Raw genomic sequence first — 12,537 nt, 5'->3', positions numbered from 1 at the left:
AGGCTACCCCATGAAACTTGGTAATATTCTACAATTCCACTCAACATTAAAGTAGAATCAAATGAAATGATAATTGGCCATAAATATGTGCTTAATTAACACGTAGCCATGATTTAGCGAGCTTGTTCCCATGCTTTAGTAATTTTCTGACGATGTCACCAGACAAGTAAGAAAACTGAATTCTGATTATTATACAATTTTGCTGAAGAGGAATGTGAAGAAGAAAAAGGAGAATTATTTGTCCACCGAAGCCTGGTATCCACCTCTTTGCTTGATGAAGTGGTTTAACTCTAGATCTGAGCAGCCAATGAGAAGCTAGAATACTCAGTGTGGCCATACCGAGACTCAAAAGCTGTTATGCTGAGTTCAAGTGCAATTTATTATTTTTCCCCAGCAGGGGGCTGATTCTTGAGTTTGGAGGCTTCATCTTCGGTTTTCATAAAGAAATCCCCGAACAAGCTCACTAGAAACAGTATGAAAAGTTCATGTTTCAGGCAAAACTTACTGCAAGTACAGGCCGTAGAGACTGAAACCCGCCTTCACATCCTCCCCAGTCACTGCTGTGAGGATACTCCCCCTCCTCCAGGATGTACTGCTGGCCTTCAAAGTCTGCTTCCTGATAGCCCACCCAGCTGTGCAGGCCAAACAAAAACATCACTAACTTTCAGTATCTAACTTTTGGCTTCATGCTAAACTAAAGATAACCGTTACCAAAACTGTCTTTATAAAATTACTTACAGACCACCAAGGATCTTTATAGACCCCACTGAACACAGGCTCTTTTTCTTCACATCGGGGTTTCCTGCATCTTCTTCTTCCTGCTCTGAGAAGTTGTAGACATCAGCGTCCACCTCGAAACACTCTCCATCAAAGTTTGGCTTCTCAAACACCAGAGCCTGTCAAAGAGGAAAGAGGGAGTCCGGTAAAGTCCTGAGGTAAGAGCGCGAAGAGTGCACAAGTAACTGATAATAGTTTTATGTTTTTATGGTTCATTCCTGTTCAAATGTAGGATTCCTTTCATTCCACATTATATCTGACATACTGTCTCTCTTCTGTTCATCAGTGAGGTGCAGAGGCTGCAGGCTGAGAGCTGTCAGCATACCAGAGGCAACTGAGGGAAAGTGCTTGGACATGATCTTTCCCAGTGGGCATTTTCCTCCTTTTTTCAATTTGAATACACTTCTGAGGTCACCAGAGAAAAGAGCAAAACAAAGCATTTTCTCTGACTAGTTTAAGTTCTCATATAACACACATTTCACAGGGATTTGAATAAGAAAGATGGGATGGAGTCCTTCAGAATGCTTCATTTTCTCCTTGATTTTCACAAAGTGTTGTAAGATTTCCTAATTTAGGAAATTAAACAAGAGAACAGCCATATTTGCATCACTTGGGTGCAAAGAAGAAGAAAGAAAATGGAGGAATCCGTTGTTCTAGATGCTGTTTTGAAGAGAAGGTGTAAGGAAAACAAGCGAAGGATCAGAATTACTCAATTATGCAAGAACAGACAGAGCACGTTCCAGGTAAATGGGTTTGATCATGTCACTCTTTCCATGAATAAAGGTGATAGAAAAAGCTAACTCAACTGAAGGGAGGCTCTTTGGATTTTTACATTACAGACCACTATCCAGGCCTGAATGAATAGTTCAGTTTTACTGTCTTTTGGCAAATCTTTTCTTGTAAATAGTTTTGTGAAACAATATTACTTTCTTTCTTAAATTGTCTAGCAATGTTATATAAAATTATGTATTGTGTGTGGGTATTTTTTGGTTTAAAGTATCCTGTTATTTTAAACTATGCCATCTGATGTAGAGATGTGACGTTCATGAACGAATCAATTCTTTTAAACAGCTCTTTTAAATGAAAGATGGGAACCGAGTCACAGCTGTGAGCCGTTCATTTGTGAGCCATTCTTTTTATATACAAATTTTCCACTCATTTGTGACATCATAGAAGTCTGATGTCCATTCATGTGAAGCATCTATGGGCAGAGAGAATTGTTCGGAAACAAACACAGAGTTCTATCCAAAACATTTACTAGAATTTGCACTGACTGCTCAGGTTTATTCTTTTCTTATGTATATTTTTCTTATAATTAGTTAAATCTTGTTTAGTAGATTTTATATATTTCATTCTTATATATTGTGAAATTTTGTAAGATATTGTAAGAATGAGCCAGTCTTTTGAATGGCTCTTTGAAAGGAACGGCTCCTCAAAATCCGGCTCCCTTCAAACAGCCATAAATCCCATCTCTAATCTGATGTAGCTAGGTGTCCATTTTTGTAGTTTTTTGTAGTTTTTGTGCTTTTTTTCCTGTGCTTCCTGTGGGCGGAGTGCTGTTAATGGAAATTTCCACTACAGGTGGAGAATTCCACTATAAAGACACCTGGAACTCATTAAGTCTGTTTGACTCCCTGACGAAGCCAGTAACGTGTTCAGGTCAGTATGTCTATGCCATAGAAGTTGAGGCTTTTTATTTCCTTTTAAATGATAGTGTCTTGCAGTTTTATGTCATATTGGAGTTCAGCACATGCACTGACTGTGACAGAGAAGCACAAGCATAAAGAGAGGAAGTGAATTTAAACAGGCGAAAACTGAAAAAAACTGTGGCTTTTCCCACATGGAAATCACTGCTGAACAACAAAGGTCTTTGGAGTTGATTTTTGTTTCCTCCACAGGTAATTCAGCCTATAGGCATAGATGGTGGACATTGTTTGAGATGGTTTCCATCTACAATTTAACCACTAGATCTCAGTGATTGTTACACACTGTTGATTTAAGACTATCTGCCTATTTTAATGGATATAAACACCTTAATTAGGTTTTGTTTGTTCAATTCTGTTTATATTTGTTTAGCACCAATCTCAGCACATTTTACAGACATAATCTATTCAAGCTAATTTAATGTGAGCCAATCAAAACAAATCCACATTAGTCCAGTTTATAATAACTGTGTTCATATGAGCCAATTCATAAAGAAATAATAGCCTAGCTGAGGAAACCAATGGATTGCACTGGTCAAGCCAGGATGCCCAGTTGAAGCCACACAATGGCTTCATATGATGGTTAAAACCCACTCTGTGCAACACAATTCTGTTAATAACCCAAAATATGTTTGTTTCTGTATCACATCCTCACTAAATCATTTCTCCTCGCTTGCATGAATTAACTGAAATGTTTCCCAACACTAAATCTGAGCCAAACCAACATAATGAATCACATCAGGCCGACATGCTGAGGCTAAACTTTAGATTCCTGTTTGTGTGGTTTAAGCAGGTATTGATTGTGCATAACAAACCTTGACATCAGTAGGATGCTCCACCTTTATTGGTCCCTAAAATAAGGACACACAGGGTCAGTCCAAACAAATATGATCAAACAGGATGTTATTATGTAAATGTATGACACACTGTACCATTCGAAGTGGTCTGAGAGAGCCAATGAAAGGCTCCGGGAAGCCCCAGCTCTCTGGGCAGGGGTACTCCCCCACCTCCAACACTCCGGTGAATCCCTCAAACCCAGGTTCAGTGTACACCAACCAGCTAAACACAGGACACACAAACAGAGGAATAATAAGCGGGGTAACTGACTTCTATAATATTTCACAATTACTCTGAATGTTAACTGTGCAGAGTAAGTTATAATTACAGGACTTTCACTCTCTACACCCTGAGCCAGGTAAAATCTGTCAGTGCTAACCATCAATTACCCGCAGCAGTTTAAACTATGACAACCACAAGCTGTAGCCTGCAGCTTGCATTCCTCCACAGACCCTTTCCCCAGTATCTGTCCAGAGAAAGCTTCACAGCTTTTTACCAACTCAGAAACAACAGAAGTAAAAGTTCAGTCTCCCAGAAAGACCAAGAGAAACTCATCCATGCATTCATCTCCAGTAGGCTGGATTACTGTAATGGTCTTTTAACAGGACTTCCTAAAAGGAGCATTAAACATCTGCAGCTCACCCAAAATGCTGCTGCTAGAGTTTTAACCAGGACTAAGAGATCTGAACACATCACACCAGTTTTGAAATCTTTACACTAGTTTCCAGTTTATACTGGTTTCCAGTCAGTCACAGAATAGATTTTAAACCAGGGCTACTCAATTCGGTCCTACGAGGGCCGCAATCCAGCAGGTTTTCCATGTATCCCTGGCACCAACACACCTGAGTCAAATTAATGAGTCATTGTGTAGAACCTGATTGGCTGTTAGAGCCACCTAATTTGACTCAGGTGTGTTGGTGCAGGGATACATGGAAAACCTGCTGGATTGCGGCCCTCGTAGGACCGAATTGAGTAGCCCTGTTTTAAACCCTTCTGATTGTTTACATCCCAGAGCGGTTTAGGCCCAGAATACATCTGTGATACGTTAACAATATAAACCTAGCAGAGCTCTTAGATCGAGAGACTCTGGTCCACTAGTCCAGACCAGAGTCCAGACTAAACATAGAGAAGCAGCATTTAGCTGTTATGCTGCAAACAAGTGGAAGAAACTGCCAGTGAAGTTTAAACTTCTACCAGATGTAGACACATTTAAATCCAGGTTAAAAACATTTCTTATTCATATGCATGAAATCTGCACACTAACGTTTTACTTATCATGCTTTTAATAATTTTAATCTAGTTTATTTTATTGTAATTGCTGCTATTTTTTAACTACTTTTTAATGCTTTCTTTGCACCATCTGTAATGCTTTTAATGTTTTATGTAAAGCATTTTGAATTGTCCTGTACAGAAATGTGCTATACAAATAAACTTGCCTTTCCTTTAAGCTGCTGGTTAGAGGTGGAGATAACAGTTGCTACTTTGTCTTCCTTTCAGAATAGATAATCAGAATATCTGCATAAAGCTGCCATCATTGTGTGATCATGTGCTGTGGCTCATCAACCACCTTCTCTTTCCATCATGCCCTGCTTCCTGTGCAGCCATCTGGAGTATTTCCAGTTGTGAGAAGACGTCACACAGATGTGTGTGAATGGGTAAGTTCATGCAATGTCTGCAGCTAAATTCTCCAGAAAATGTCCATGTGTAGAAACTGCTGTACACAGGCATGCGGCATCGGCTGAACTTACACTCCGGAGTGAACCTTGATGGAGCCAGTGGTCTGCGGCATCCCGAAGGAGCTGAGCTCCACTGTGTCGTCACAGTAAGATGACATCCTCCCCAACCCGTTTACCTCTGCAAACAGGTCAATCTGAGGTATGCTGTAGTCCTGGAAAACATTCAAAAATAAAGTTAGGTTTAGTTTTTACATTTCTCTTACAAATACAGCAAATATGCAGAATCCAAATTTCACTTCAGACAAATCTATGCCACCTCATCAGCTCCATCAGCTCCACCTGTTCAGCTGCTTGTTAACACAAATATCTCATCAGCCAATCATGTGGCAGCAACTCTGTGCATCTGGTCATGTAGACATGGTGAAGATGACTTGCTGAAGTTTAAACTGAGCATCAGAATGAGGAAGAAAGGGGATTTGGTGGAAACATGAAAACATGGATCCATCCTGCCTTCGATCAACGCTTCAGGCTGCTGCTGGTGTAATGGTGGGGGGAGATTTTCTTGGTCCACTTTGGGCCCCTTAGTACCAACATGGCCCGGTTTAACCAGCACAGCCTACCTGAGTATTGTTGCTGACCATGTCCATCCCTTTATGACCACAGTGGAGCATCTTCTGATGCTACTTCCAGCAGGATAATGCACCATGTCACAAAGCTCAGATCATCTCCACCTGCTTTCTAGAACATGATGTTCACTGGACTCCAACGGCCTCCACAGCCACCAGATCTCAGTCCAGTAGAGCAGCTTTGGGATGTGGTGGAACAGGAGATTCTCATCATGGATGCAGCCGACAAACCTGCAGCAACTGTGTGATGCTGTCATGGCAATATGGAGAAAACCTCTGAGGAAGGTTTCCACCACCTTTAATCTATGATACCAAGAATTAGGACAGTTCTGGAGGAAAAGGGGTCCAACCTGGTACTAGAGGGTGGACCTGATAACTTTTCTCATAATCTCATATAAGTAAATGGAGAGCAACAAAGATTCATGAAACATCCTTTATTAATTCATGCCAAAAAACTCCTGATTTATATACTAATCCCTTTAAGATATACTAACTTTGTACAGAGGTGGCACAGCTTCAGGAAGCAAACTGAGAAGAAATTATGAAAAAAGAAAACTTACTCTTACTGCCAGTCGAAGGGAACCTATGACCATCGGTGTTGTTGGAACGGGTTGATCCATCTGGTTCAGTGTTTCCGGACTTTCCTCCTCCGCCCACATGTTCACTATCTGCTCTGTGGGACCTTCCTCGAGGGCGATGATGCGGCCCTGGAAGCCTGGTTTTTCATAGAGGAGCCAGCTGTAAGTAGACAGAGATAAAAAATACTCTCAGGATGTCTCACATCTGTTCTGTGTATTACCAAAATACTTTCAGACATTAGTACTATTTCATTTAAGGTCGGTTAAAAGACCCGTACCATCCCCTGATGACTCTGACTGAAATGACAGGAGACAGCTTCATCGTAGTGGCATCTTCCACATCCCCGCAGACCTCAAACGCCTCCCCAGCAAACTGAGCGTGCTCATGCAGGACAATCTGCATCGACAAACAGAAGCATCAGGACAATCTGTGACAGCAGGAGAGGAATTCTGCTAAATGTGACATCATAGAAAAGTCTCTTATCGCACCTTCCCAGGTCTTCTGTGGAAGCCTCGTACTGCAGGCATCTGGGAGACAGTGTGAGAAACACGTCAATCATTAACTCGATTGTACACTAATATTTTACAGGATCTTTTTGCTTTTTCAACCATGTATCTAGTACTTTCCTTACATAGACTATGACAGAGAAATGAAGGTGTCAGTCCACACTGAGTCCTATAAACAAACTTGTTTGCATTGGTCTGTTTTATTTCCCTGCTGATGCAAATATCTCATTATGATGCTGTAAAATGTGCTCTTGGAAAGATTTCCTGTAATAAATTCCACACTGAGGACATGATCTCTTGTTCTAACTTGCAAATGATTCACGACTTGACTGCAACACAATCACAAAAAGACATTTACACAGACAAACTGGGGCATGTGTCACCATGGAGACCAACTAGGACAAATTCCAAGTAAAGACCTATGTATGATATAGAAGATAGAAAAAGATTTTCATGGTTCTTACCTTAGTTTGAGTGGTAGAAAGTCCATCTTTGGAAGCCTGCAGGCTGTAGGTGGTGGCTTTGGGATGTCCTGCAGGGACCTTCTGACCCACATCCACAGTGGATACAAGCTCCTGGTCCACATCCGTAGAATTCAGGTTAATTTTAGTAATCTGTGTCGAGAGCTGAGAGGTCTCTGAATCCATTTCGTCCTCCTTGGAGTATTTCTTTAAATGATCAGGCACCTTTATCTCTGGGAACGTGGCTAGAGGAGGCGGGGAGGAGGGGCGAAATGCTGATTCACTAATTACAGCTACACCACCTCCCATGACCGGGTCTTGGTCTGTACCTTTTGCATTGCTGTTATCAGCTGTGACAGCAGGCGGAGGCGAGTCAACACCTCCCAGCTGTCCAGCTGAGGGCATGTCTTGCTCTTGGTTAGACGGAAGTGTGCTATTTGAGGTAGAGGCAGCTTCCTCTCTGTTCTTCCTGGAAGACCGAGGGCTGCTCAGCAAGCCGGAGAGGATGGAGATCCTTCCGAGTCTTGACGTTATCTTCCCAGACTGATTTTCTCCTGCTTCCTCTTTGACCCCGTCTTGTCCTTCTTCCTCACTAAGGGTTTTCATTGGATGTGCGGAGGTACCGTCTTGAGAAGGTTTTTCCAGGGTTTCATCGACTCCATTCGCTGCTTTTCGTTTAATCACCAAGCCTGGAGCAAGATCTGTAAAAATCCGTCCATTTTTCCTCAAGCCAAACTGAAATTCCTGAGGATCAAATGTTCGCTCAAAGCGGTCCTCCTTGATGGCTGGCAGAGCAAAAGATGGGGACTGGGGCTTTTTACGAACGTGCCTCTTCAGGGGAAATGAAAAAGGGATTCCACCCTCCTTAATGCTCCTGAGAAAATCATCAGTTTCATCAGGCTCCAGAAGTTCATCATAACTGGCTGATGTAGTGATCCTTTTTCTGGGTTCCTTTCTCGGTTTATGATGATGTTCTACATCTAACCAAGTAGACGGAGTGGATGATTTCAGCGGAGAAGGAAATAAAATGTCATCAAGTGTTGGAATCTGAGACATTTTTTCTTCTCTTAAAGTTTGGACTTCCTGTTTGAAACCACTTCCTGTAGCAGAGCTCCCAGCCAAGTCGTGTTTTCCTGTTTTATCTTTAGCATCTTTATCATTTCTCTGCACTTTAGTGCTAAAGGGGAGTTTAACTAAACCAACAGCGAGTATTTCTTCATATTCTGAATGTGTGCTTGACACATTTTTTAACAAGATAGTTTCAGATTCTTGCTTGACATCTGTTATGAACTCTTTCAGGTCATTTGTCTCTTTAATTCTAACTTCAACAATATTTTTAATTAAGTTTTTGTCTCTCTGTTTTGCATCAGCTAATTTAGCAGCACATGTTGTCTTCTCTTGACCTTCAGTTGCTTCAGACTTCGCCTTCTGTTCTTGTTTAGCATCGAGAGCTCCAGAATCGCTGCCTCTTTCCAGAGTCTTAAGTTCCACAGCTTCCCCTGTGACCGTTGAGGTTCTCTGGTCCTTCAGGGTGTTTATTTGACATTTTTCAGCTATGATAACTTTTACCAAACTCTCCCCTGAAGTTTCATGTATTAAAGTGTCATCTGTAGCTCCTTCAGCACTCTGACTTCTGCTGGTTGAATCTTTAAGTTGTTCTGCTTCCTTTGGATCTTCTGTTTTCGTTGTCTCTAGTCTCTGTTTTGGGTCAGTACTTGAAAATTTAGATTCTTGATCTGGTTTCTTTAGGTTAGCATCTTGTTCTCTAACAGTTATGGACCTCTGGATCTGTTGGCTGATAACTTTACTCTCAGGATGTGCAGCTGATGTCTCCCTCACCAAACTCGGTAATGATGAACCCTTGACTTCAGTCCTTTCTCTGGTGCCCTCAGTGACTGGGCTTACGTGGGTTGAATCCTCACTCTGCTCCTCTGTTTTCTGTTGAACTTCAGTCCTTTCAGTCTCTGGCTCTGTTTCTGATTCATGAGTTGGATGCTCAGACTCTGCTGACTTCTCTTTTTCTGGTTTCTTAATGTCCACATCTTGATCCCCAACAGTTGTGGACTTTTGGTCTTCCAGACGTTCACTAGTTGTGTCATTTACCGAACTCTCCCCTGATGAAGTATCATCTGCAGCTCCTTCAGCCCCCTGCCTTCTGGTACTTTTATCTTTTAGTCGTTGAGTTTCTGCTGTCTCTGGAGCTTCTGCCGTTTCTGCCCCTGGCCTCTCCTTTTGGTCAGATTGTGGATGTTTGGATTCAGCTGGTTTGTCCTCCTCTGACATGCTTCCATCCTGGTACCCAGCAGTTACGGCCATCTGGACCTGCTGCTTGCCATCCTCACTCTTAACAGCTGACATTTCCTTCATCCAGCTCTCTGAAGACTTGCTGAGTTCAGTTTTCTCTGTTTTTTCTTCAGCATAAATACTTCCAGAGCTTAATTCCTGAGTTGCATAAGTTTCCTGGGCATCTTTTGTCTTATCATCTTCAGTTCGTCCGATCTGTGGTTCCTGCTGTGATATCTGGTTTAAAAGCTTGATGTTCTCATCTTGGTCTGCACCCGTAACGGACACCTGGTTTAGCTGGAAGCCCCTCTCTACTGATGAATGAATTCTTTCTGCTTCATCTTTAACACTCTCGGTTCTCTGCTCTTTAGTGGTTAAAGATTTTACTTCTTGAGTTTCTACATGTAAAGTTCTCTCTGATGTCTTTAGTGTGGCTGTAATCTGATTGAATTCTTGTTCTTGGTCCACATTTGGACATTCAGGCTCTGCTGATGTACGAGCGTCCGCTGTTTTATCATTCATGCCTTCGTTTCCAGGAATTAAGATCTTTTTCTCCTTGTTGCCTTCTTCAAATTCAACCCTCAACATTTTGGTTTTGTTTGTTTCTTTCGCTGTTGGCCTTTTCTTCTCATCATCAGTGTGTTTGTTGTCCAGACCTCCGTGGTCATCCTTTATATCCCCATCTTTTGTTGTCATTTGCTGCTCTTCTTCTTTATTCTTTTCTTCTAAAAGGATCTTGTGCCTCTTCGTTCTCTCTTCCAGGACCTTTCTAACTACCTCCTGTGGTTGCTCTTTGGCTTCAGGCTGCGAGTATTTCTCTTCTGATGATGGAAGTGGTGGCTTCTCTGCTTTACCCTCAGTAGCTCTGTCTTTAAGCTCCTCTTGGGAGCTGTTATGTGAGTCAGTGCTTTCTACTGCTGCATCATCAAGCGTTTCATTTGGTTTTGGGTCTTTCTCCCTTCTTTCACGTTCTCCTGCAGATAAAAGGGCCTCTTTGTCCGGCTGATTTTCAACATTCTTGGGTATTTCACAAACAGTCTCAGTCTGTGTTCTGACGTCCAAAGCCTCAGCTGATGTCCTGCCAACCTCCTCTTTAATTTTCTCCTCTGCTACAGAATCTTTTACCAAATCCACCCATAACATGTGGAACAGGCTGCCATTTTCATCTGTGGTTTCATCCTTCAAAAGCTCCTCTGTACTGGCCAGGTTAGCGTCGTCTGAGCCAGCAGTGGAAGTGTGGGAGTGTACATCTTTGGGTTCAGGAAACTGGTCTCTTGAGGCCACTTCAGCAGGAAGGTTGTTAATGGTTTCTGCTGCAGAAGTTACTGTATTTATTCCTTTAAAGGAAATAATTCCAGGCGTAACACCTTCCTGAGCTTTGGCTGAGGCATCAGGTAAATCCCCATGAGCTGGAGCTGCAGTGTCTTTATCCTCCGCTTGGATGAACTCTTCTTTGTTATTAAAGGTTGAGGACGTTCTTGCTGATAACAGTGCGTCCCGCTGCTGTGTGGTGTCACTTTGACTGATCGCTGCTTCTGTTTGCTCGGCCTGGTGGTGTTCTAGATCACTTTCAGCAGGATTTACATCAGGAACTTGTGACTGAGATGGAGATGCCAGATCAACATCGCTGCTTAGGTTTAACTCGGTTCCTGAGTCTGGAGCTGCTACGACTTTTAGCCGAGCGTCTTCTGTTATGGTTGCTTCGTGGTTTTCTGATGACGGGATTCTTGAACTCTCTGTGCTCACCTCTTGTTCTTCCATTCTGGCTTCAGCAGCCTGTTTATCTGGAGCTTTTATGTTTTCCAGTGTAGATTTGAGAGAAGACGAGCGATGACTGGCATCCTCCTTCACCGGATCTGATGTGAAAGTCTCTTTAGCTGTGAGAACCGTCTCTGTAAATGTGTTTGTATCCTTTGTTGATTGTTGCAGATTTTTGGCTTTTACTTGGGATTTACTGTTGAAGCTTCTCTGACCTCTTGTGGGAAGCTTGCTCCCAGACGACGAGGTCTCAGTCGCGTCCTTCACGGGTAATTTGTGGTATTTGTCAGTCGTCTTGGACAACCTCAGTGAGGCAGTTTTCTCATGCTTGGTGGCCGGGGTGGAGTCGTTCTCTTCATGGCTAATGCTTCGCTTAGTGAGGAGCTTGGATGGCTTCATTGATGGCATGCTTGCTGTTCCTGAAACACACACACGTGTGTTAAACAGAATCTGTTACTTTAAATCAAAAGTAACATTTAAACCTGAAAATGAAGAGCATCAGTTAAGCAGATGCTTAAGCCCTGACAGACCCAAGAAATCCAGACAGCGTGGTCTTTTATCTGAATGTATTTTATTAGATTTTTGCAGAAATCTGAAAGGTTGATGTCTTCCAAATATTTTTTCTACCGATTTACAAATTTTGTGGACCAGACAGTCTTCTTTAATGTAAATGTCTGAGTTCTTATAGTGCTAAAGAAATGGTATTACCACATATCATGCATGCAGGATTCCCTGACAGTTAAAAAAAATTAAATAACGTGTCACAACTTTCTGATGCTGAATCCTTTTTGGCCATTTTACATGGACTGTGGCAATCACCGGTCAGTGAGATTTAAACCTTCAAAAAGAAAAAAATTATATTTTTTGGGGGGATTATGTGGACATGAAGGAATTTATAAATATTATTGAAGAGAAAAAGTATTACAATTTTTTTTCAAATTTGCCTCCAAGAAATCTATAAGTGCTGCAAACATTTTATTAAATGAATGAATAAATAAATAAATAAAATATAATTAAATAATTGAAATAGAACTTCAAAAATAAAAACTGAATAAATGGAAATTAAATTAATAAAACTATAAATAAATCAAAATGATAAAAAAAAAAAAAAAAAAAATTTACATCTTTTTGATCTTGAAAGCTTTTTGTCTATTTTCATGGGCTACGTGTACCTAACCTTCCTCTGGCTGAAGCTGGTAGCCTCAAACCAAAAAACCTATACAAGTGGAAATAAAGAATCAACTGTCAGAGATTTAAAAAATTCCAGCTTAAAAAAAAAATGTCTGGCCTAAATATACGTCTAAATAAAAATTTGAATTTAAAAAGAGGAA

At 41.4% G+C, this 12,537-nt stretch overlaps 1 protein-coding gene across 3 annotated transcripts in view; it reads right to left on the bottom strand.

Moving 5' to 3' along the window:
* crybg1a (crystallin beta-gamma domain containing 1a) overlaps window positions 1-12,537 on the bottom strand; it is a 53,620-nt gene that overhangs the window by 6,590 nt on the left and 34,493 nt on the right. For all 3 annotated transcript variants that reach the window (XM_041971118.1, XM_041971119.1, XM_041971120.1), the window contains exons 5-13: window positions 7,169-11,625; window positions 6,687-6,725; window positions 6,476-6,594; window positions 6,180-6,357; window positions 5,066-5,205; window positions 3,413-3,539; window positions 3,296-3,331; window positions 739-896; window positions 506-632 (exon numbers count right to left, since the gene is read on the bottom strand). In XM_041971118.1, coding sequence (XP_041827052.1) covers window positions 506-632; window positions 739-896; window positions 3,296-3,331; window positions 3,413-3,539; window positions 5,066-5,205; window positions 6,180-6,357; window positions 6,476-6,594; window positions 6,687-6,725; window positions 7,169-11,625 — 5,381 coding nt within the window. The remainder of the gene's footprint in view (window positions 1-505; window positions 633-738; window positions 897-3,295; window positions 3,332-3,412; window positions 3,540-5,065; window positions 5,206-6,179; window positions 6,358-6,475; window positions 6,595-6,686; window positions 6,726-7,168; window positions 11,626-12,537) is intronic.

Source organism: Melanotaenia boesemani, chromosome 20, assembly GCF_017639745.1.
Source record: "Melanotaenia boesemani isolate fMelBoe1 chromosome 20, fMelBoe1.pri, whole genome shotgun sequence".
NCBI classification, from domain to species: Eukaryota; Metazoa; Chordata; class Actinopteri; order Atheriniformes; family Melanotaeniidae; genus Melanotaenia; species Melanotaenia boesemani.
This window is presented reverse-complemented; position numbering and strand designations above follow the sequence as displayed.